Here is a 26,371-nt window from a genome sequence, read left to right on the forward strand (position 1 = left end):
TGCATAATGCTTATGTTCAGAAGTGGAAAAATTAGGGCCTGTAAGAGTATGGAGCAATGAACCAGTAAGATTATTTTAGCAACAACATTTTGAAATCATACAAGCACTGAGGGCAGAGAGGAAGAAATTACAGTTGATAAGGTGTGGGATGAGTAGGGCTTGGACAAGAATTTTGGCAGTGTGGACAGAAAGGAGAAGTTGGCTCTTGGTAGCGTGGCACTGAAACAAGTGGCAAGAGTTAAACATGATCTGGGTGTGTGGCTCAAAAGAGATGGCCAAGTCAAAAATATAGTCAAAATTATGGTGTCAGTGATAGAGATGATGGTGGTTCTTGTTCTCTGCAATAGAAAAAGAAGGGGTAGAAGGAGGATTTGGGGGAAGATATCTGGGCCTCCATTTATAGCTGGACATCCTCGAGGAGATATCAGAAAGGTCAGGATTTGGGAACTGTTTCCGATTGTGTCATTGTTACAAAAACTGCACTTTTTAGTATTTGTCACTTTTACTTAAAAACCCATAAACTATACCTGGAAGTGTTAGATTCAGCATTTTCCTCCAAAGTTTCTAGCTGCCAGGAAACAGACCCACTTTCTTTCTGTCGGGAGCTATGGATTTGACTTATCGAACAATGTTGGATTTGCTTAGCAAGATCTATATGGTTATTAGCCACAGGCTCCATGTGACTTAGGCTGCAGTTTGTGCAGTAGATAAGAAGTTTTACCACTTTGGTTTGGGATATTAAAGGCTTAGGAAAAGGCTTAGGAAACTTTAAGGTTTTGTAACTTTGATTTTGAATAAGTATTGATGGACACAGCATTGTTTAATAAAAATATACGAATGACCTTAAGGCACTGATAAATAACTGAAAACCTGGACAGCATTCTCACATTAAGAGGTCAGGGAAATGTTTAAAAAAAAAAGTTGGAGAGAGGAAAAATTAGGACATATTTTTGCAATAAAGAAGAAAGAAACTATTGACTTGACATATTGTAAAGAAAGTTAAAAATTCTCTATCTTGTTCATTAGTTTTGGACAGCTCCCTCTTTATGTTCCTCCATTGACTCTCCCTCTTTTACCACAATAAACAACTTCTTGTTCTTACTTTCAAAATCCTTCACAACTTAACTCTGCCCTATCTATCTCACCTATTATTTTATCACAAGCATGGCTCCCACGTTCACTTCACCAATGATGCCAGCTTGATTGCCTGATTCTCCATTTCTCTGACAAGCACTTTTGTTCTTTCTCCCTTGTTGCCTCTTATGAGTGGGGAAAACTACCAATAAAAATCCATAAAGCCACCATCTTATGCTCCTTTAAGTTCCTCCTCAAAATTGACCTCCTTCATAAAGCATACATGTCAAATGCTATCGACTAAGCAAGAGCAAAGTTATAATTACTGCTCCTGACTGGCTAAGAACTGGGCACATTTTACTATTTTTGATATCTTAACTCCCTTCCCTCCCCACCCTGACCCATTACTTTGTTTCATCCACCTGTTATGTCTGACCCCTAGCAAAACAGGATCCCAACCTGGTTGACCTCTAGGCACTATCACTATAAAAATGTTCATGAGAACTATAGCACATAGTAAAATTATTTCAATATCTTGTACAATCTTACAATCTATTGTACTTTTTACTCCATGTCATCTCGGGACAGGATGCAGAGATAAAGATCCTTGACATCTTAAATGACTGCTTTTTGGAGCAGCTAGTCCTGGAACCCACAAAAGGAGAGGCATTTCTTGATTTAGTCCTAACTGGAGCACAGGATCTGGTCCAAGAGGTGAATATAGCTGGACTGCTTGGTAATAGTGACCATAATATAATTAAATTTAACATCCCTGTGGCAGAGAAAACACCGCAGCAGCCCTACACAGTAGCATTCAATTTCAGGAAGGGGAACTCACAAAAATGAGAAGTTAGTTAAACAGAAATTAAAAGGTACAGCGCCAAAAGTGAAATCCCTGCAAGCTGCATGGAAACATTTTAAAGACACCATAATAGATGCTCAACTTAAATGTATACCCCGAATTAAAAAATATAGTAAGAGAACCAAAAAAGTGCCACTATGGCTAAACAACAAGGTAAAAGAAACAGTGAGAGATAAAAAGGCATCCTTTAAAAAGTGGAAGTTAAATCCAAGTGAGGAAAATAGAAAGGAGCATAAACTCTGGCAGATGAAAATATAATTAGGAAGGCCAAAAAAGAATTAAGTACAACAGAAGCAGGACACCTGCTAAACAACCAGTGGGGTCACTGGATGATTGAGATGTTAAAGGAGCACTCAAGGACGATAAGGCCATTGCGAAGAAACTAAATGAATTTTTTGCATTGGTCTTCATGGATGAGGATGTGAGGGAGATTCCCAAACCTGAACCATTCTTTTTAGATGACAAGTCTGAGGAATTGTCACAGATTGAGGTGTCATTAATGGAGGTTTTGGAACAAACTGATAAACTAAATAGTAATACGCCACCAGGACCAGATGGTATTCACCCAAGAATTCTGAAGGAAGTTGAATGTGAAACTGCAGAACCACTAACTGTAGCCTGTAACCTATCATTTAAATCAGCTTCTGTACCAAATGACTGGAGGACAGCTAATATGAAGCCCATTTTTAAAAAGGGCTCCAGCGGTGATCCCGGCAATTACAGGCCAGTAAGCCTGACTTCAGTACTGGGCAAACTGGTTGAAACTATAGTAAAGAACAAAATTGTCAGACACATAGATGAACATAATCTACTAGAATTCTTTGAGGGAATAAACAAGCATGTGGACAAAGGGGATCCAATGGATATAGTATACTTAGATTTTCAGAAAGCCTTTGACAAGGTCCCTCACCAAAGGCTCTTAATAAAGTAAGCTGACATGGGATAAGAGGGAAGGTTAGGAGTAAATGGGAGTAAATTCTCAGTTTTCAGAATGGAGAGAGGTAAATAGTAGATCTCTCAAAAAAGGATCTCTCAAAACTGGGTGATCAGGCAACAAAATGGCAGATGAAATTCAATGTTGATAAATGTAAAGTAATGCACATTGGAAAACATAATCCCAGCTATACATATACAATGATGGGGTCTAAATTAGCTGTTATCATTCAAGGAGTCATTGTGGATAGTTCTCTGAAAACATCCACTCAATGTGCAGTGTTTGCAAAAAAGCAAACATCATCCTGGGAACCATTAAGAAAGGGATAGATAATAAGACAGAAAATATCATATTGCCTCTATAGAAATCAATGGTACACCCACATCTTGAATACTGCATGCAGATGTGGTCGCCCCCTCTCAAAAAAGATATATTGGAATTGGAAAAGGTTCAGAAAAGGGCAAGATTAATAAGACTGGGACTTTTCAGCTTTGAAAACAGATGACTAAGAGAGGATATGATACAGGTCTATAAAATCATGACTGGTGTGGAGAAAGTAAATAAGGAAGTGTTATTTACTTCCTCTCAAAACACAAGAACTAGGGGTCACCAAATAAAATTAATAGGTAGCAGGTTTAAAACAAATAAAAGGAAATACTTTTTTTCCACAAAACACACAGTCAACCTGTGGAACTCCTTGCCAGAGGATGTTGTGAAGGTCAAATCTATAACACGGTTCAAAAAAGAACTAGATAAGTTCATGGAGGATAGGTCCATCAATGGCTATTAGCCAGGATGGACAGTGATGGTGTCCCTAGCCTCTGTTTGCCAGAAGCTGGGAATGGGTGACAGGGGATGGATCACTTGATGATTACCTGTTCTGTTCATTCCCTCTGTGGCACCTTGCACTGGCCACTGTTAGACAAGATACTGTGCTAGATGGACGTTTGGTCTGACCGAGTATGGCCGTTCTTATGTTCCACTATTCCTCTCTCAGTTCCTAACAACTAATTTAAAAAAAACAGTAACAAAATCATAGAAGTGGTCTTCCTCAAAAAATTCTCTACCTTTCACCTGTAATTCCATAGCCCCTTGCTCCATTGTGCATACTGCTGGGCACCAGGGATTGTTATTTTTAAGGTGCAAGGTATTCCTCCAGCCTCTGGGACTGCTGCTTTTTCAGTGGATTATATTGCCTTGTCTCTTGTTCTTTTAAATTCAGAGTCTCTGCACACCTTTCAAACACTTGTGTTAATACTTGCATACATCTTTATAAGAAGAATATTTCATAGTTTAACTCAACACTGCAAAGTTACGGGGATACATTCCACTTATTCTCCCTTGTGGTTGTACCTACAATACTCTGCTGTATGACATGAGAGTTCAATATTTTTTCTGATAAATTACATCAGTTTTTTCCCCCATGTATATTTTGAATAAGATGAAAGGTCAATGAAAAGGGCAACAAGATTGATGAACTAAAGAGTAAAGTTTTCAGACAGACTAATCATAACAAGACAATATTTTACTCTGGTCTCTGTTTCTGAAGGCATGTGCTAAAGATTTATGGGAACATGGTGCAGGATGAACTATTATATTAAACACTGGAACATTGTTTCACCTAAGGCCAAAGATATATACAGTAAAAGCTTTTTTATCTGGCATGTTGGGAGAATGGGGGGGTGCCGGTAAGTGAAAAATTCCAGTCAACTAAGAGGGAGGGAGTTTGGGTGCAAGAGGGGATGCAGGACTGGGGGTTGGGGCGCCAGATCCGGGCGGCGCTTATCTCGGGCGGCTCCCCACAAGCAGCGACATGTCCCTGCTGCTCCTAGACGGAGGCGTAGCTAGGAGGCTCTGCGTGCTGCCTCTGCCCTCAGGTGCCATCCCCACAGCTCCCATTGGACATGGTTCCTGGACAATGGGAGCTGCAGAGCCAGCGCTCAGGGCGAGGTGGGGTGGGGGCAGTGCGCAGAGCTGCCTAGCTGTGCCTCCACCTACGAGCAGCAGGGACATGTCACTTGCGGGAAGCCACCCGAAGTGAGCGCCACCCGGATTCAGCACCCCAAATCCCCTCCAGAACCCCAACCCTCTGCCCCGAGCCCCCCCTCAACTCCCTCCCAGAGCCCGCACCCTCTTGCCCCAGCCCTGAGCCTCTCTCGCACTCCGAACCCCTTGTGACCATTCCTCCGCCTAGGAGCAGCAGGGACATGTCGCCGCTTCCAGGGAGCCATGTGGAGCCAAGTAGGGAGCCTGCTGGCCCCATGCCAACCGGACTATAAACCAGACTTTCAAGGAAGATCAGAAATGCCAGTTTATAGAGCTTTCTGGTTGGTAAAGGGCCAGATAGCACAGCTGTTACTGTACACAGAATTTGTACTGAAGTGCAAAACTGATATAAAATGCCTAGATAATAGTGTTCCTATTTCAGTAGTCCCAAACACCATGTAAAGGGCTTACAAGAAATTACTACCTGGGTTTCAGTAGAGGAAAAAAATGTATAGAGACACTTATAATTGTATCTGATGAATATTTGGTGTTTCAGACAAAAAAGTAGAAAATTTTCAAAAGACAGCAAAACGTACAATCATGCATAGCACTCACATGAATAATTCACTGACTTCATTGGGATTACTCATTAGTAATTGTCACAGAAATGGGCTGTGAGTGGTGGAAACACTTATCTTATTCAGGATATTCCATCCCTGCTAAGTCCATTCAAATAGTAAAACTCTCCTTATATTTATTTCTTCATGATTCTTTTCTTATCCCCTACTTTACTTGATCAAAAGAGCTGTTTTTACTTTTATACTCAAAAAATTACTACATATTTTAGCACTAATAATTGTAGATGGAATGAAATGTAAGAACAATGGAAAGATGATTAAGTTTAAGTGGTGCTGGTTGCTTTTTATAAAAAAAATGAAAAAGTTACGGTCAAAAATAAAGAAGTGACAATCTCAGTAAAATTGGAAAAGAAAAAGAAATGGGACAATATTTGAATTATAAGAGAGTTTATTCTCCATTATAAAATTTTATATTCCTATCATTTAATAATTTTAATACAATGGCTTTAAAGGGCTAGAATGGCATAAAGGGGTCCTTAAAACCCTGGTTCAAAATATGGGAGGATTCTCCTGGTCTAGGCATTGAGGAAGACAGCCAAAGGCTTACTTCTGAGGACCCATCTGCAAGCTCTGGCATACGGGGTGTGCCAGGGATGGGACTGGGGATTGGATGGGTGCCAGGGACAGGATTGCAATGCACAATGATGTGAAAATTCCATGTAGCACCATAGCCCATAGAGCAGCCTGGGGAGATGGCTGTAAGTTAGACAGTTCTGAGTGCTGTCTAATCATGCTGTGGATGCTGGAACAACTTAGGGTAAGAACGACACAATGGAGTCTCAAAGTTACCATAGCCCCCTTTCCTCCTGGCCTGCGAGTTCTGGGCTGAAACACAGAATAGAATCAAACCACAAATATGTAAAAATCCGTGGAAAGGTTTTGCTTTGTGAAAGACAGGGGAAAGAGATACATTTTTTGTCACAGGAATCATGGCAGTGGCAAACATACAGCCTTTGGAATAGGCACTGTGGAAAAGTTAAATGTAGGTAAGGTATAAAGTGGAAAACGGTAAGTTTCAGAAGAAATCTGAAGCAGACATGGGTCTAAGGTAAAAAGTTGCAAGTCTAGATCTCTATTTCCTACAATCTGAGTTTTTATTTTGCTTTAATCCATTACGCAAGTATGAATCCACAAAGTTCAACTCTGGATCTGAATTCTTCCACAGATTCAGATCCATCTCTAATAAAAACTCATTTAATCATGGTCTGGAGCCCAGATGCTTTTTTAAACTGTATGAAAACTACTTAAACATACAACTCCCTTCTTCATTCTGCTGTATAAAAAATGTCTTTTATTCATACAAACTTTTATGAGAAAAAATGTTAAAGCACTGAAACTTCTGCAGAGTAAGAGAAATATGCAGTACTAGAGTACACTTTAAAAAAAACTTACTGGGAGACTTTTCCTCCACCTCTGTAGGCTCTTTTTTTTCTGCTTTTGGTGGGCCTTTGATTTTGTATATTAGTGAACGAAGTTTGCCCATCCAGGAAGTGTCTTCATCCATCTCCTCTTCTTCTTCGAGTGGAATACCTAACACATAGTAAAACTAATTAGAAACAAACCATATGCCTTCAAGATAAAATTGTTCAACACACATACTTAAAAAAAAATTCCACAACTTGTACTGCATAAGGTTAAGAAATCTGTAGATTAGGAATATTGAAAATAGCCTTTAACCAGAAAATGTCATACAGAAAAAAATATGGAAATAAGCAAATTTCTAGAGTTTTAGCTATAGTAGTACCCCTCAATACGGCAAATTTACTTCAGTTATAGTGTAAATATTACAAAGAATCAGATATATAATACTCCTTAGGAACATCAGTAGTTGTTTCCCCTAGGATAACAGCACAGATATTGTTTTAGGAAGTTTCTACCGCAATTAATGATGATACAAAAATCCTGTAAGGTTTGGCTAGGTTTTAAGGGGAGTTTAACAGTATATTCCTCTGGATGAGATGATTTAAAGGGGTTGGCTTGATGCTTTTATTTATTGGCTGGCTGAGTTTGTTTCTTGTTAAAGGACCCTGAGAGGTGAGAGGATCCCAGAGCTTGGGCTCAAGCCCAATCCTGGAAGTCTACACAGCAATGAAACAGCCCTGCAGCCTGAGCCCCGCGAGCCCGAGTCAGCTGGCACAGACCAGCCACAGGTGTCTAGTTGCTGTGTAGACATACCCTCACAGCACCTAGCGCTGACCAGACTGTGTGTGAACCATGCTTACAGAGATGCTCCGTCCCCTTATAGCTCCTATATCTGACAGGCCTATGCGTGCATATTCTCCACTGAGCAACTGATATGTTCCCTCCAGAGCAGGAATACCAGGGTAAAAGTGGTCTTTCCCTATAAGTGATGCTACCAGTTGTTTCATGCTGCGGTGGAGCCAGGCACTTGAATAGAGAGCAGGGAGCCTCTCTCTCCAACTGGCAGCCAGGTAGTGTGGAGGAGAAAGCAGTCTGATTCAAATGCAGAGGAGATAAAATCCAGACAGGGCGGGGATGTGGGGGAGGGGGGGGGAGGAGGAGTAGATTAGGACAAGGAATCCGGTAAGAGTTCCTTTCTTGTTAAAGGTAAGAGTGGGACCGGAAGTGAGGACAGAAACTGGGACTGGCTGGGCAAGGAAGCTGCAATCTAGAGGAAGGGAAAGCTGAGACTGGAATCCAGGGTGCAGGGAAGGGGAATGGGACTGAGAGATCATGAGGGAAACAGAGAAGGGGAATTAGGGATCAGTTGGCTGGGGAGAGGTGGGGGACTCTGAGATCATATGAGGAGCTGAGATGTTGGGGGAGAACTTGGACTGGCTGTGCAAAGAGACAAGGCTCCAGAGAGGGGAGTAGACTGCAGCAAAGAGTAAAGAAAGGGATGAGTGATATTGGATGAGAAGCCTGAGGAGAGAGATTAGGACTGGGAGTCAGTGTGGGGAGGGGAAGACAGACTGGATGAGGAGCTGGGAGAAAGTAACTAGGATTTCATGGGGGGAGGGGGAGAGACAGAATAAGAGAACCTGGAGGTGGAGACTAGGATTGCTTGGCAAGGAGACTGTGGTTAGTATAAAAAGCCTGAGCATTGAAGACTGGAACTGGGTAGGTAAAGAGAGTGGGACTGGAACAAGGAGATGCGAGTGGGGGAAAGACAGGCCTGGGGCAAGGATAAATTGGATGATATGTAGTGCAGAAGGAGTCAAATCTGGGGGGAAAAGAGACAGCAGGGTCTGTCTTCATTAGATCTACTCCCCTCCAGAGCCTGGAATGAAACCCAAGATTCCTGAGTCTCACCAGATCTCTCTTAAACACACTGCCAGTGCCCTATCCCCATCTAATGTTGATCCGCAAAGAAGATTACAACCTACTACTTCTATCAGTTACCCCATTAACTCAAATGGCAGTTCCTTTGGCTTCCTATAATCCCCTGCCTCATTCATTACACACCTCCAATCTCCTAGCGGAACCCTTGCTACACAATCCACACCGTAGGGTATGTGTGCACTACATTTAAAAACCTGTGGCTGGCCCTTGCCAGCTGACTCAGGCTCACGGGACTCAGGTTTGCCGGGCTCTTTAATTGCCATGTAGAACATCAAGCCTGAACATCTACAAGGTAAGGGGTGGGGGGTAAGGCTGAAAATGTAAATAATACATAATAAAAATGTTCAATTCAACTAAAACATTACAATGGAAATAAACCATGACGCACACTTTAGATACTTTTGGGACTTAGAAACTCCAGGAACAGTCATCCGATACATAACACAACTGAAATAAGTAATTTATCTCATCAAGATCTTGCTTGCAATGGAAAAGAATCAGAACTAAAACGTATAATGTTCAATCGGTGAAAAAAATAATTAGCCTCTCACCACAGTGAATTAGAAGATCATCGTGAAACTCATATAGCTCTTCCCGAATCTCCTCTGGACAGGGACAATCCTCTCTCAGTTGAAAACTTAGCAACATATTAATCTTTTAAGACAAAAATAAACCCAAATATTTAGGACTGCACAGGGGCCCATAGAGTACAGTAACACAGACATACTTTACTGTTTCTTATTTACACTTGTTTCTCAAAAGAACCAACATAAAACATGCTTTTGGCAAAAGTAAATATGTCCTTATGGCAATATTTAAGCAATAGGGGCTTAAGGATTTTAATTATGATTAGGGTTGTCAAGCGATTAAAAAAATTAATTGTGCTTAATTGCGCTGTTAAACAATAATACAATACCATTTATTTAAATATTTGTGGATGTTTTCTACATTTTCAATTATATTGATTTCAATTACAACACAGATACAAAGTGTACAGTGTTCACTTTATATTTATTTTTATTACAAATATTTGCACTGTAAAAATAAAAGAAATTGTATTTATCAATTCACCTAATACAAATACTGTAGTGCAATCTCTATCATGAAAGTTGAACTTACAAATGTAGAATTATGTAAAAAAAAAACTGCATTCAAAAATAAAACAACGTAAAACTTTAAGGCCTACAGTCCACTCAGTCCTACCTCTTGTTCAGCCAATTGCTCATGCAAACAGTTTTTTTACATTTGCAGGAGATAATGCTGCCCGCTTCTTGTTTACAATGTCACCTGAAAGTGAGAACAGGCGTTTGCATGACATTGTTGTAGCCAGCATCGCAAGATATTTACATGCCAGATGAGCTAAAGATTCACATGTCCCTTCATGCTTCAACCATCATTCCAGAGGACATGCGTCCATGCTGATGACTGATTCTGCTCAATAACGATGCAAAGCAGTGCGAACCGACGCATGTTAATTTTCATCATCTGAGTCAGATGCCAGCAGCAGAAGGTTAGTGTTCGTTTTTGGTGGTTCGGGTTCTGTAGTTTCTGCATCAGAATGTTGTTTTTTTAAGACATCAGAAAGCATGCTCCACACCTCGTTCCTCTGATTTTGGAAGGCACTTCAGATTCTTAAACCTTGAGTCGAGTGCTGTAGCTATTTTTAGAAATCTGATATTGAAACCTTTGCGTTTTGTCAAATCTGCAGTGAAAGTATTCTTAAGTCAAACAACATATGCTGGGTTGTCATCCGAGATTACCATAACACAAAATACATGGCAGAATGCAAGTAAAACCATGGAGCAGAAGACATACAATTCTTCTCCAAGGAGTTCAGTCACAAATTTCATTAACACTTTTTTTTTTTTTTTAAACTAGCATCAATAGCATGGAAGCTTATCCTCTGGAATGGTGGTCAAAGCATGAAGAGACATATGAATATTTGGCATATCTGGCATATAAATACCTTGCATTGCTGGCTACAAAAGTACCATGCGAACGCCTGTTCTCACTTTCAGGTGACACTGTAAACAAGAAGCGGGCTGCATTATCTCCTATAAATGTAAAAAAATTATTTGCATGAGCAATTGGCTGCACAAGAAGTAGGACTGAGTGGACTTGTAGGCTCTAAAGTTTATATTGTTTTGTTATGGAGTGCAGTTATGTAACAAAAAATCTACATTTGTAAGTTGCACTTTCACGATAAAGAGATTGCACTACAGTACTTGTATGAGATGATTGAAAAATATGACTTTTGTCATTTTTACAGTGCAAATATTTGTAATCAAAATATTATAAAGTGAGCACTATACACTTTGTATTCTGTGTTGTAATTTATATAAATATATTTTAAAATGTAAAAAAAATCCAAAAATATTTAATAAATTTCAGCTGGTATTCTATTGTTTAACAGTATGATTAATTGCGATTAATTTTTTAATTGTGATTAATTTTTTAAGTTAATCACGTGATTTAACTGCGATTAATCAACAGCCCACATTATGATTCATATGAAAAGATTCCCAACAGTAAAGAAAACTTTTAGAGGAGATATTAGCCAATTGTCTTGAAAAAGTAAACAAACATTCCCAAAGCCCCACATAAGTAAAACAGAAAAAACAAACTATCAAAAAAGTATCTCAACAACAAATCTGATGCCTGCTATTTTTTGCATGCATCTCTAATGCAGTACGCACAAAAATTATGAAGCAAGTTATAGGTAAATTAATTGACTCTGGTGTTTCATAGGTTTCCAACAAATCAGAATATTTTTCTCTCTCTCCTTGAATTCCCCCCCTCTCCCAAAAAAACCTGAAGAACTACTTTTAGAAATGGAAAAGTCAGTTGGTTACAAGATAAGTCCATTTTCATGCATACCAATTGTACTTGCAAAGCAAAAACTGGTAGGTTCACAGAGGTCCATTCAGGGGACTACGGTCAATATTTTCAAATCTATATGTGAAAGTTAAGTTCTTAGATACAAATTTAGTCACTTCTATAAAAGTGGCCTGATTTTCAAAAATGTTGACTGCCTGTAGTTCCTATTAACTTCAGCACCTTTAAAAAATTAGGCAGACTTTAAGTATGGATATAGGATCCTAAATTCGGGAATTCAGGTTTGAAAATTTTGGCTTGTAACATCTTGCGGCAACCTAATAAACTATTTCATATGATGTTCCACCTCTCCTACGGTCAAAATTCTAGTTTAGGAATGAGACAGTTCTACCTCTTCCTTTCCACACATATCACACTTTAAAAAACCCTCCTGTCCTTTATTTTACCTGTTCTTGAGGGGGAGAGCGAAACTCCCTTGTCTTCTTGGCAGTCAAAGCAGCAGACATGTTTAACGCTTGCATGAGTTCATTGTACCTGTATTTCTGATTATATTGCAGCTTTGACACATAATTGTCTGCAAATGATACAATAGCTTCCACCCTGTGTCGCAGCTCACAGTCACAGAAATAATTGAGTAACTCACACATCTAACATGAAAAAAATAGAGGAGAGTTAAATATCTTAGTTGAGAATCTAAACCATAAACTCTAAAATGAAAGAACAACAATGGACACTGCACACTAATATGAACGGCTCTTCTATTTGCCAGGAATAAAAATGAGAATAATAAAATTAATTTATTTTTTCCACTAACTCTGATTTTTAACAAGTAATAATAAATAAATATATAAAGATGTTGTATTATTATGATCTATAACATTATTTTGCATTTATACACTGCCTTTCATTGGATGCTGTCAAAGTGCTTTGTAAGTATTTCTTCTCTCCCATAACGTGTATGTTAAGTATCTTGCATGTGAACATTAAACCCATTTTGCCTACAGAGAAGCAGAGACACAAATAGATTAAGTGATTTGCTCAAGGTCACATAGCAAGTCAATGATGGAGCCAGGACTAGAACCTGGGAGTCCTGAATCCCAGGTTACTGGCTGCAAACACTAGACAACATACCCTATCCTTGTTTCATCAATATTACATTAGATATATGTTTACTTTAAAATGGTCACCTGGAGTTTAACAGATTCAGGTAATCTTGTCTGCAGTAAGCCTTTCATCAGAGGTTTAGTTTCCTTTAATGCCTCTTCCCCAGCTTCCACAGCTTTTTCTTCAATCTGTGTAACTTCCTCCTTCTCTGCTTTCTCTTCTGTTTCTTCCGTGTGGTCTCCAAACACATTGGGATCAATAAGGAGTAAAATCTGCTTCACATCATCATCATCAAAAACCCCCATTACAAGCAAAGTTCCTATAAGTTTAAGAACAGGAACAAACTGGAATTCAACTTTCCCTCCAACAGGGTCTCTGATATGAACACCACTGTAGTGTACTGCCTCTGTCAGCATGCTTATGGCCTTGGTTTTGAGTATCTCAAGTGGTATCTCTGGACTGGGCTTCTGATGTTCTTCACTGGCCGCAATGAAACAAGGAGTAGAAAAATTAAAACCTGGTTTCAAACAAGTGCTAAGCCCAACTCCTGGTAACCCATGTTGCTTTAATTCATCAGGATATAATTCAATTTTTCTAGTTTCATCTGTAATTGGAATGATAAATTCATTGTTCATCATAAGCTTGGCTTCTTTGGCGCGTTCCAAATGAATACTGATAAGTAGATCATAGAATCCGGAGCGTAAGAGTCCAGGTAAATACTGATTATCTATTGTGTAAAATAACTGAGATAGGTCCACATGGCTACAAAGTGCATAAGCAACTCTATTATTACCCAGTGCACAAACTGAGCTATAGAGTTTTAAAGTGTGGTAGTGGAATTGCAGCAAATCCTCTTGTTCACATAGCTCCAATATATCAACACACCTGTTATGGAATACAAAGAAATATGACAGTGAACATCATAAATGAGCTTTATTTTATTAAATACATCCATAAACAAACTGGGGGGAAATAGGGATAATGGTATAATGAGCTAAAGAATAAGGTTTTAATCATTTCTGCTTTAGACTACACATATTCACTTTAGTACCTAATAATCACTATGTCCACATCACCTAACCAGCAAGTGACAATTTACTGGTCATGATAACGATTAGAAGTCCCTAGTAAGAAGAGGACAAATACTGAAATAAAAGGGATATGGCAGAGAAGTTATCTAGTATATGGAGAAGCTTCCAGAGCACCTGAGTACCCATTCAAGAATATTAATTTTCAAAAGACAATATTTTACTTTAAAGGTCCAAAACACTTCAGTAACATCATTATAAGATGCAGTGTTTTTGGAGCCTTCCTGAAGAATACTGTAGTATTTTTTGATAAACTACACTATTCTTTTTCTTGAACCAAATTTCACTAAAATTGACCTACCAAAAGCAGAATTTTTAAATCAGTCTCAAAAGAAATATGGTTAAAAAACTACATTTTTGCACAGGCTTCCTTCCATATCTTTTCACTTCTCTTGTTTGATATCTTTATAATTGGATCAAGTTATGCATATTAGAATATCAAATAAAACAGCCAAAACTACATTACTGTAACTCTGAAGATAAAATTGAACATTCAGTACAATTTAGAGGGAGTTTAGCTTTCTAAAATATTATTTCAATCAAGAATATGTAGTTTAATGACTGTAAAACTAAAGTAGATTATAGGAAAATATTAAAAACTTTTAAAACAACACAAAGAAGCAGAATTACAGTACTTACATGTAATTTATATTTGTGTTTTGAACTGGGTGAAGATTCAATCCAAAGTATTTTTAAAGGTCTATCTTTTAATGAAACAAAATCAGATATTCTCCTAATGGCTGTGAAGGATTTTATCTTACCTACAGTAAAAGTGGCATCAAATGGCATCAAAATGATTCAGCTTTTAATATCTATTTGAATCACATATATAATGGATGTTAGTTACAGTAAATGAGATCAGAAATTCTAAATGACTGTCAAAATAACTCAGATTACAGCCTGACTGTACTCCTAGGCATAGAGGACACTCCTCTGAAAGAGGGACCTCAGTCAGCTACCCCTACATATTTCCTTCACAAGAAAACCACTGTGATTCTCTCCAAATGTACCTGTTCTCCTCTGGAATATGAAGTGCCATCATTTGCAGTGGCTCCAGACACTGCACTACCCAACCATGGCGTTCACTGATACGTTCAGTCTCTACCTTCAGGAAACTGTTAGGCATTCTGCTCCAGAGCACAGGTGTAATTGTTTGCACATCAAGGCGTGGGGGGCACTGAGGAATGGGATTTTTCTCTTCACTTTTAAAGACTGCTGCTGATAAAGGCATGGTGTTCTGCAATAAATACATTGGAAAATTAAAAAGAAAATATTTTAAATTGTTTACCAACCTCTTATGGCACAAATATTACCATGTGTAATGTTTTAAAACACACACAAACACACACTCTTAAATATGTATAACAGTAGTTATTTTTCACTAGTCACTGGGAGACTCCCACTGAGTATTACAGAAATGTATAAATTTGCAAATAAGCAAACAAACTCAACTTTAAAAATATCAAGTGTACTTAATTTATTTTGACAAATGTAGTTTTGTTTCAGAACATGGTCCATCTTGCTCAATATCCTGTCTATGACAGTAGTGTGTTCCAGAACATAAGGAAGAGCGTACGGAACAGAGCAATTATGGAGTGATCCACGCACCTTCCCCTCATGACTTCTGGTAGTCAAAGGGTTAGAGCTGCCCCAAGCTTGGGGTTGCATCCCTGATCATCTTGGCCAAAAGCCATTTATGGATCTATCTTCCATGAACTTATCCAGTTCTTTTTTGAACCCAGTTATATTTTTGGCCATCACACCTTCCCATAGCAATCCACAGTTTATCTATATGTTGGGTCAAAAAGTATTTTCTTTTGTTTGTATTAAACCTGCTGCCTATTAATTTCATTAGGTGATCCCTGATTTTTTATATTGTGGGAAAAGATAATTAGCATTTCTCTATACACTTTTTCCATACCATTCATGATTTTATAGACCTCTATTGTATTTCCCTTTAGTTGTTTCTTTTCTAAACTGAACAGCCCTAATCTTTTTAGTCTCTCCTCGCACGGAAGCTGTTCCATAATTTTGAGAATCTTTGTTGCCCTTCTCTGAACCTTTTCCAGTTCCACTATATCCTTTGTTCAGATGAGGCAAGCAGAACTTGACCCAGGATTCAAGATGCAGGTGCACAATGGATTTATAAAGTGGCATTACACTATTTTCTGTCTTCTTTTCTATCCTTTTCCTAATTGTTCTCAAGTTACTGTTAGCCTTTTGGACCACTGCTGTTCATTGTGCAGAAGATTTCAGAGAACAATCTGCAGTGACTCAGAGACCTCTTTCTTGGGTGGCTGCAGCTAATTTAGAATCCGTTGTTGTATCTGTATAGTTAGGGTTATTTTTTTCCAATATGCATTACTTTGCACTTATTAATGTTGAATTTCATCTGCCATTTTGTTGCCCAGTCCCCGTTTTTTTTAAAATCACTCTAACTCCTGGTTTGGACTTAACTAGCTTGAATAATTTTGTATCATCTACAAACTTTGCCACTTCGCTATTCACCCCATTTTCCAGATCATTAATGAATATACTGAACAGCACAGATCCCAGTATAGATCCCTGGGGGACCCTGCTGTTCACCTCTTTCCATTGTGAAAACTGACCAATTATTCCAACTCTTTGTTTCCAACTCTACTGATCCATGAGAGGACCTTCCCTCATTAACCCATGGCTCTTTGGTTTCCTTAAGAACCTTTGGTGAGGGACTTCATCAAAGGCTTTCTAAAATCCAAGTACACTATACTCACTGGATCCACATCCTCAAAGAATTCTAAGAGATTGTTGAGGCATGAATTCCCTTTACAGAAGCCATGTTGACTCTTCCCCAACCAACCATGTTTATCTGTGTGTCTGAGAATTCTGTTCTTTACTATAGTTTCTACCAATTTGTCCCATACTGAAATTAGGCTCACCGGACTATTTTGATTATTATAATTTGCCCTTGTATAATAGCAAATTTACGTGTTTTGTAAAAGTAATTAAGTTTTAACAATACAAGGAACTCACTACCAGGCTTTTCTGTGAGAGTTACCAGGTTTAAAATAGCAACATTTATTGATAGAAAACAATTAAAAATACCTTTAATTTACCAAGTTCAAAATGAAACAAATTTGTGCTCGTAGGTTGTATAAAAACTGCTGGAAATAATTTTGTGGTTGGTTCAACCTGAAAAGATAGATTTATCACAATTAAAAAGGCATCAAGAGTCACTTACCAGTTTACGTCAATATATACACTATGCTGCAACTTCTACATGTTTATTAAATAATTGTGCACAAGGCATTAAATTGCCAATCAGAGGCCAAACTACAGTTTGCCCTATATTGTACTGTACATGTACCCCAATCCTTCAAACACTTATGCACATATTTAACGTTAAGCATGTGAGTGTCCCCATCAAAGTCAAGGGGAGCATTCATGACTTTAAAGGTAAGCATGTAGGTAAATGCTTGCAGGATCAGGGTATAGATGTATGGTGTGTACTATAAAGTCATATGTAATGGACTTCAACTATCCGGATATATGTTGGGAAAATAACACAGCAGGGCACAGACTATCCAACAAATTCTTGGACTGCATTGCAGACAACTTTTTATTTCAGAAGGTTGAAAAAGCTACTAGGGGGGAAGCTGTTCTAGACTTGATTTTAACAAATAGGGTGGAACTCGTTGAGAATTTGAAAGTAGAAGGCAGCTTGGATTAAAGTGATCATGAAATCATAGAGTTTGCAATTCTAAGGAAGGGTAGAAGGGAGAACAAAATAGAGACAATGGATTTCAGGAAGACAGATTTTGATAAGCTCAGAGAGCTGACAGGTAAGGTCCCATGGGAATCAAGACTGAGGGGAAAAACAACTGAGGAGAGTTGGCAGTTTTTCAAAGGGACACTATTAAGGGCCCAAAAGCAAGCTATTCCGCTGGTTAGGAAAGATAGAAAATGTGGCAAAAGACCAGCTTGGCTTAACCACGAGATCTTGCATGATCTAAAAAATAAAAAGGAGTCATATAAAAAATGGAAACTAGGACAGATTACAAAGGATGAATATAGGCAAACAACACAGGAATGCAGGGGCAAGATTAGAAAGGCAAAGGCACAAAATGAGCTCAAACTAGCTACAAGGAATAAAGGGAAACAAGAAGACTTTTTATCAATACATTAGAAGCAAGAGGAAGACCAAAGACAGGGTAGGCCCACTGCTCAGTGAAGAGGGAGAAACAGTAACAGGAAACTTGGAAATGGCAGAGATGCTTAATGACTTCTTTGTTTTGGTCTTCACCGAGAAGTCTGAAGGAATGACTAACATAGTGAATGCTAATGGGAAGGGGGTAGGTTTAGCAGATAAAATAAAAAAAAGAACAAGTTAAAAATCACTTAGAAAAGATAGATGCCTGCAAGTCACCAGGGCCTGATGAAATGCATCCTAGAATAGTCAAGGAGCTAATAGAGGAGGTATCTGAGCCTCTAGCTATTATCTTTGGAAAATCATGGGAGACGGGAGAGATTCCAGAAGACTGGAAAAGGGCAAATATAGTGCCCGTCTATAAAAAGGGAAATAAAAACAACCCAGGAAACTACAGACCAGTTTGTTTGACTTCTGTGCCAGGGAAGATAATGGAGCAAGGAATTAAGGAAATCCTCTGCAAACACTTGGAAGGTGGTAAGGTGATAGGGAATAGCCAGCATGGATTTGTAAAGAACAAATCATGTCAAACCAATCTGATAGCTTTCTTTGATAGGATAATGAGTCTTGTGGATAAGGGAGAAGCTGTGGATGTGGTATTCCTAGACTTTAGTAAGGCATTTGATACGGTCTCGCATGATATTCTTATCGATAAACTAGGCAAATACAATTTAGATGGGGCTACTATAAGGTGGGTGCATAACTGGCTGGATAACCGTACTCAGAGAGTTGTTATTAATGGTTCCCAATCCTGCTGGAAAGGCATAACGAGTGGGTTTCACAGGGGTCTGTTTTGGTACCGGCTCTGTTCAATATCTTCATTAACGACTTAGATATTGGCATAGAAAGTACGCTTGTTAAGTTTGCGGATGATATCAAACTGGGAGGGATTGCAACTGCTGTGGAGGACAGGGTCATAATTCAAAATGATCTGGACAAACTGGAGAAATGGTCTGAGTTAAACAGGATGAAGTTTAACAAAGACAAATGCAAAGTGCTCCACTTAGGAAGAAAAAATCAGTTTTACACATACAGAATGGGAAGAGACTGTCTAGGAAGGAGTACGGCAGAAAGGGATCTAGGGGTTATAGTGGACCACAAGCTAAATATGAGTCAACAGTGTGATGCTGTTGCAAAAAAAGCAAACACAATTCTGGGATATATTAACAGGTGTGTTGTGAGCTCTACTCTGCTCTGGTTAGGCCTCAGCTGGAGTATTGTGTCCAGTTCTGGGCACCACATTTCAAGAAAGATGTGGAGAAATTGGAAAGGGTCCAGAGAAGAGCAACAAGAATGATTAAAGGTCTTGAGAACATGACCTATGAAGTAAGGCTGAAAGAATTGGGTTTGTTTAGTTTGGAAAAGAGAAGACTGAGAGGGGACATGATAGCAGTTTTCAGGTATCTAAAAGGGTGTCATAAGGAGGAGGGAGAAAACTTGTTCACCTTAGCCTCTAAGGATAGAACGAGAAGCAATGGGCTTAAACTGCAACAAGGGAGGTCTAGGTTGGACATTAGGGAAAAGTTCCTAACTGTCAGGGTGGTTAAACACTGGAATAAATTGCCTAGGGAGGTTGTGGAATCTCCATCTCTGGAGATATTTAAGAGTAGGTTAGATAAATGTCTATCAGGGATGGTCTAGACAGTATTTGGTCCTGCCATGCGGGCAGGGGACTGGACTCGATGACCTCTCGAGGTCCCTTCCAGTCCTAGAATCTATGTCTCAGCTATTCTATGATAAACTGCAGCTCGAGCAGAGGAGGTTATTACAAACCAAGATGAAGAAAAAAGAAATATCTATTAGTATATGGGTTCTCAATCTGGGAAAGAGCTTTGAAATCAAAATTGGGTAAAATTATTTTAATTTAGGCTTTTTTGTTAGGAAAAAAGAGGAATTAGAGGTGAAATTCTGTACAGGAGGGCTGGCTAAAATGGCTTTAACTCACCTCTCTGACCTCTCAATTCTAGGCAGCTTGGGGGGCCAGAGTCACCCCAATGTATTTTAGACTGCCCTGAAGACCAACTCTATGGGCAACAGCATTATCCAGTATCTTTGCAGCACTGTGTGCTGAGGCCCTGACCCCAACATGTCCCTCCCAGCCCAGCACTTGCCCTATACCAAGACTTGTGATGGAATCCTTTGAAAGCAGCTTTAGGTCTGTCTACCTCAGTTCTTGTGCCAGAGGAATCTTCCCCTGGCAAGATGGGGATTTTAGAGCGCCCTTATGCCTACTCTGGCCCCTTTATGCTAGGTAAACTCTAATTTGATATGACCTAAACTTCAATGCCATCATTTTGTAAGGGGGAAGAAATGAGGGGAAATGTATCATTTAGCCAGGGTAATGTAAAGTTCTCTTCCATATCAGGATTATCTATAGTGAATTAACAATTTCTCATACACATACCAAAGGCATAAAAGCTATTATAATTTTTGGAGAACTTGGAATTAATTATTTCCAATTAGATATAGCATTTGTGCCTAGCCCTGACTGGTCACAACATATCACACCTTAAAACTGTGACATTGTAATTTACAGAGAAACCTGTGTAGACTTTTTTTATTACTTAAAATTTTTCTCTTCTTCCATCTGTATATTTAGATTCCTAATACTTTACACACAGGAAAAAGTACCAATTTATTTTTAAGACCTCTTTAAAAAAATTTCTCAAGTATTTTTCTGTAAAGTAAGTGGAAAAACATCGGACCATGTGGAATGGTATATAGTTTTATGGACTTTAATTTGGTATGTCCTTCTAATTAATTCACTAATGAGTAAAATAAACATTTATACCACATCACTGAATATTTCATATAATATGCATGTATACTACACATAACATGTATGTGCAGTTAGTGTACTAGATATGCTGTGTATCAGTGTAAAGTGTCACAAGCTAAAAAGTGTGGCAAACTACTGAAAGCTGCAGAATTGTGCATTGCAAGTTCTGTAGGTCACTCAGACAATCAATGTTATTCTCTAGAAAAACCACAAGATGCCTTAAATGATCATGCTATCACATCCGGCAAACCATAGACTGTAGCTATCCAACACTTCCTAAGCTGATGTATTTTAAAGGAAATACACTCTCAGCATTGGGTTAGATACAAAATATATGCATTTTTAGCCCTTGAAAAAAAGCAAAATGTGCAATAGTTATGCAGCCTGTGATTTATGCAGTCTTTCCCTAAGAAGCAGGAAAACAAGGCATCATATATTGGAAAGCAACATTTTAATACAACAAAATTGGAAAAATACTGAACGTATCCCTAGACATTCTTTTGGAAATTGACTAAAGATGGTAAAATTCTTTTCTACTTGCTAGTAGATAGGTTGACTACATAGATAGATACTTTCTCTTTCTCTCTCTGTTATAATAATTTACTTTTTATTTTCTAATCTTGTGTGAAGGTCAGGACATTGTTACTAGCCTCAAATAAAATAAATTACCTTCATAAATCTATATTAAAGAACCCTTTTCTTTTCTCTATGATTTGATATTGGTATGACAATTAATTATAAATGCCCGTATTAAATATATATATATTTTCATTTCCTCATTATATTAAATATAGAAAAAGGTTTCTGAACTTTATAACAGTATATAATGACTAGGTCTAGAGCCACTCATTATTTTGGTCACTGGGCCTTTGTGAATGAAGATCCAGCATACAAATATTGCTCCTCTGTTCAACTTTAGAAAATTGAAAAACGGAAATGGTTACAACATTAGAATAACAATTATCTCACAGTCTTTGTCCAGGCATCTGGTTGAAATATCAGTCACTTGTTCAAATGAGGTGACTGAAAAAAATCTCATTTATATTTTATGATTTTCATCCAGAAGTGTTTAAGAAAGAAAGACAAAGGCCAAACACAGTTATTTTCATTATTATTTTGAAAATTAGAGTAAAGAATTAAACAATTTGAAATATACAGTTTAAAAGTTATTGAGACATGATTCATGTGCAGATTTTTAACTCTTTATTGTCTAAGTACTTTCACAGAAAATACACCTTTATAGGAAGGGCCATGCTCTGTTTTTTAGTAGACCAGTTTTTGTCACATTCATTTAAAAAAAAAAATCTGAAAACCACTCAGTGTGTTCAAAAGTGTTTTCTGGGAAAAGAAGACTTGAAAAAAGAGAGAAGTCCTTTCATGATATTCTGGTTTAAATTTAGTACAAAGACCCTGAGATTTAATGGCTTGCATATAATAGAAGCATAGTTTTGAAAGCTGCCACATCAGGAATAATAACCCTAACATTATTACCACATTTCCCCGGGAGTTCTTTGCAAAATTAAGAAAACACCTAAATGAACTATCCTTGCATCTAACAAACAAGGAATGCTACAAAAAAATAACAGAGCCAATTGTTCTTATGAGAACAATAAATGCCACGTCTTTATTCAGCAGCTGTTACATTGATCTAAAACCGGCCATAAAAATCAGGGATCACACTGCAATAGTTTTCAAAGAAAGTAGCACACAGCATTTAATTTAAATATAGTTTAAAGAGTTCAAGATAATGTTAGTTAACATACTTTTTGTCTACTCAAGGTTTTTTTTTTTAATTTGTTTTTCTATTTTTTAAAAAAAACAGGTTGCCAAAACTGCTTGAGCTCCATTGCAACAGAAACTCTAGTGCTCATGGCTCTTTGGCTCTGGCAACCACTCTCAGTACCTAACCATACTACGAGCAAATCTTATTGACAGAGTGCTGAAAATAGCTGTGACAGGTAGAAAACCATCTCTATACTATGGCATAAAAACTTGGTAAATCTGGTGGAGCCACATTGAAAAATTGGTAATTTTTTGGCAAACAAATAGGCTAGGCTATGGTGTAATAAATTAATGATTGTTGTTCATTTTTTAAATTAAATAATTTTTTTAATTAATGGAGATATCCTATCTCCTAGAACTGGAAGGGACCTTGAAAAGTCATTGAATCCAGCCCCCTGCCTTCACTAGCAGGACCAAGTACTGATTTTGCCCCAGATCCCTAAGTGGCCCCCTCAAGGATTGAACTCACAACCCTGGGTTTAGCAGGCCAATGCTCATACCACTGAGTTATTCCTCCCCCATGAAGCACCCTAGATGGAGGGATAGGCCTTGGGGCCAAGTGTAAGCTTTTGGGAATTGCTTGGTGGGGGTGTGGAAAGAGGCAGATGGGCTGTGTCTGCTCTGGGAGATTCCCAGTGCAGTATATGCTGCTGCTACAGCAGCAACCAGGCCTTAGAATATTCAGAGATTTTGGCACACTGACAAAATTAAGCAATAACAGTGCAAGCCAGAAATGATTTATGGTGATTTTCAACACCTTATAACGCCTCCAAATTTGAAAAAATAATAATGGGACAATAAAATGGCAGGGGGTTTTCCCTGCAAATTTCAAAGGCCTGCTGCAAACAATGGAAGTGTAAGGTTCTCAAAAAAAGATTGCAAGAATTGTTTATAATAGAAAATAACATAAGGGTCAATACCAGCTCCCCTTATAAAAAAGTTGCATACAACATTTGTCTTATGTAGGCTATGTTCACTAGAGGGCAACATTGTCAAGCACCATCCAGCAAGCATTAGTGTTACACATACAAAGTAGCCTGTTCTAATACAGGGACAAATAAAATTTTTTCAACTGATCTCATTCCTATCTAAAAAGCATAAAATTCTATGTGAGTATTTTCTAAGATATCCACCTATATCTCTTGAAATGTAGATATTGTTTCATATGGATCTAGTATAGACCTGGGTGTGCAAACTCTCCTGACTAGTTTACCCTACGTGTTTAGAACCATCTCCATTTCACACATCCTCAACGTTGTTTATGTACATTTCATATGATTTACTATAATGGAAAACAAACAATGTGGAACTATGCTCCTTAAGTCAACCAAAATATTGTGTTACAGTTCCCAACAGCTAGAAAGAACCAGTTCAATGCCTAGTCCCTTGACTAACCACAAAGCATCCACCTCCATTTATTCAGCTTGCCCGTTAGCTATTTTGCTACTGGCAGGTTTTACAACTTATTAAAACCTGGAATACAAGTTGGTATTGCATCAATGTGAACACTCCAAAATAATAAAAGGGGGCAACAAAATACCCACAAAGTAGAAAAACGGTTAGAAATGATGCTTCAGTCAAACCACACTCCTCAGTCTATTGTGCTAACCTTGCTTTTAGTGCCCCAAAAAAGCCTCTTACTCAACTTGTGACTCTGATTCCTTTAATAGTTTAGTTTTTATTGTTTAAATTATCTTAATGCTTTTTAAGTGAATTCGGGAGGGAATCCAGAAAAATGATTGACAAATTGGCAACACTGGAAAAAGCAGTCTTCTAAATTATACAGAGAGCAGCTAAACACAATGGGCAACAGCACTGCAAGCTTCCAAACGCGCCTACCCCCCTAGGGGTTGAGAAAGACACATTCAAGCTGATTCATTCACTGCCTTCTCTTCTAAGGCTGTCAAAAAGAGATATGAGTTAGAACCAATTTTGATGGTGGATTTTACTATATATAGACACTTGTCCAAGTTGGAAGTGAGATCCACCAGCTCTTTTCATACAGGCCTCCAAATAGCTACCAACTGGCAACAATTTTTGTTCACTGCCAGCCAGAGATAGATTCACATTAGTAGTTTATATCCTTTTTGTCAGAAGGTTCTTTATGCTATTATCTGTATTGCTAGTGACAGCTTTTTTAGTATATTATGAAAATGACTTGCTAAATAAGGAATTACTTTTTTTTTCAAGCAACTAATATAATTTGTAATCGTTTGGTTTGTTAGGCTCCTTCTGCAGAAGAAAGTGAAGTGGACTCCTGGTGCAATATTTCACTGACCATTGTTTTATTGAAATAAACATCTAGATCTGAAACATGGCCATTTCAGTGATAGACTGAATGTTGAATAGCTTGTTTGGAGATCACGATGCTTTCTAAAAGTCACAGCAGCACAAGAGGGCGTGATCCTGCAAAAGATCCTTGCATAGAAATTCTATTGAAGTCAACCAAGTAGTCCCAAATACAGAGTGGAAAAATCAGGTTTAGAGGTGGGACAGATTAATCACCCAGTAATTTCTTGTCTAAAAATTTAGAAGAAGTGATTTGAATGTAAGCAAAATTATACTTTTCACTTTTCACTTCAGCATTTACACTCCATATTTAGGTTTGGAAAATAGTAAGTCTTCAAAATACTAAAAAGAAAATAAATATTGTCATTATTTTTAAAGTTTAATAACAAGTTTCTTTTTAATTTAAACATTTCCTTGCCATTCTACAAACTTAGATGTGACAGTATTGTGTTAGCTACTGCATAAATACAAGCAAAAAGTAAAACTGACCATTCTAGTTTTACTATCTAAGCTGAAAAAAAGAGCAAAATGTTTATGAAGTGAAATTTAAGAGTATACTTAACTAGAGACTGAAATGTGGCATTACATGAGCAGATTCTTCATTTTATCAACACACATTTAGAAATATAATGATATCAGAAATATGTACCGTTGTCACAGGAAATTTAGACATTTGGCGAAGAAAGAAACAATCTTTATAATCTTTGTTAAAGCAGCCAACTTGATAGCTAATTTTCTGAAAAGCTGCTAATACCTGATAACAAGTGCCAAGGTCTTTTCCATTGGCTGTGAATGACAACATTCCAGTACCCAGGTCAACAAGGCATCCGATTTCTAAATCAACATTACTGCGACTTGATCTCTGGGAATTAGCAAATGTGTCTCCACCCCAAACCATGTAGCAGTTACTGCGCTTCACACTGAAAGAAAGATATCAAGAACAATGAAAACTAATAATTTGCTGGATTGTGACTGATTAAATATACAGGTTAAGATGTACATAAAACAATTTTTTTCACTAATAACTAGATGTCAGATTTTTTTACTGTTTTGTTGTCATAATGAAGAAAGAACATCTTAAAATATAAAGAAACTTTGTTTTACCTATCAGTGTTTGTACTGACCATTTGTCAAATGAACACAAACTTACACTGCAAAGCCATTTCTCACTTGTCCTGGTGGCTTTACTCACACTTATACCAATGAATCAATATTCACTTGGACATGGTTCAGATTGGAAAGGCCCTCTCTAGTGTTCTTTGCAGATTTCAAAAGCATGAATGAATTTTTTACTTTTCTGAATGCCACTCAGCTGTGACTTGCCTGATTTGGAAAGCCTGATTTCACCTGTAGTGATCATTCAGGTATAACAATGAAAGGAGGAGAGCTGGGCAAATTGTTAGCTGAAACAGAATGTCCCCTCTCGGATTTTAACAGCACCACCTAAAATTTGTTAATTAACAAATATATGATTTACTGACTAGTTCCACCTAATATTTAGAATTTAAATG

At 37.9% G+C, this 26,371-nt stretch overlaps 1 protein-coding gene across 21 annotated transcripts in view; it reads right to left on the bottom strand.

Annotated features, from left to right (window-relative positions):
* RYR3 (ryanodine receptor 3) overlaps nucleotides 1–26,371 on the bottom strand; it is a 561,484-nt gene that overhangs the window by 282,764 nt on the left and 252,349 nt on the right. For all 21 annotated transcript variants that reach the window (XR_010601063.1, XR_010601064.1, XM_065595380.1 and 18 more), the window contains 7 exons: nucleotides 25,615–25,780; nucleotides 16,909–16,995; nucleotides 14,835–15,061; nucleotides 12,820–13,621; nucleotides 12,079–12,279; nucleotides 9,349–9,451; nucleotides 6,887–7,024 (listed from right to left, as the gene is read on the bottom strand). Coding sequence is in view for 19 of the 21 variants with exons in the window: in XM_065595380.1 (XP_065451452.1) it covers nucleotides 6,887–7,024; nucleotides 9,349–9,451; nucleotides 12,079–12,279; nucleotides 12,820–13,621; nucleotides 14,835–15,061; nucleotides 16,909–16,995; nucleotides 25,615–25,780 (1,724 nt within the window). In the remaining 2 variants the exon portion in view is untranslated. The remainder of the gene's footprint in view (nucleotides 1–6,886; nucleotides 7,025–9,348; nucleotides 9,452–12,078; nucleotides 12,280–12,819; nucleotides 13,622–14,834; nucleotides 15,062–16,908; nucleotides 16,996–25,614; nucleotides 25,781–26,371) is intronic.

The sequence above is a fragment of the Chrysemys picta genome, chromosome 4 (assembly GCF_011386835.1).
Source record: "Chrysemys picta bellii isolate R12L10 chromosome 4, ASM1138683v2, whole genome shotgun sequence".
In the NCBI taxonomy this organism is placed as follows: domain Eukaryota; kingdom Metazoa; phylum Chordata; order Testudines; family Emydidae; genus Chrysemys; species Chrysemys picta.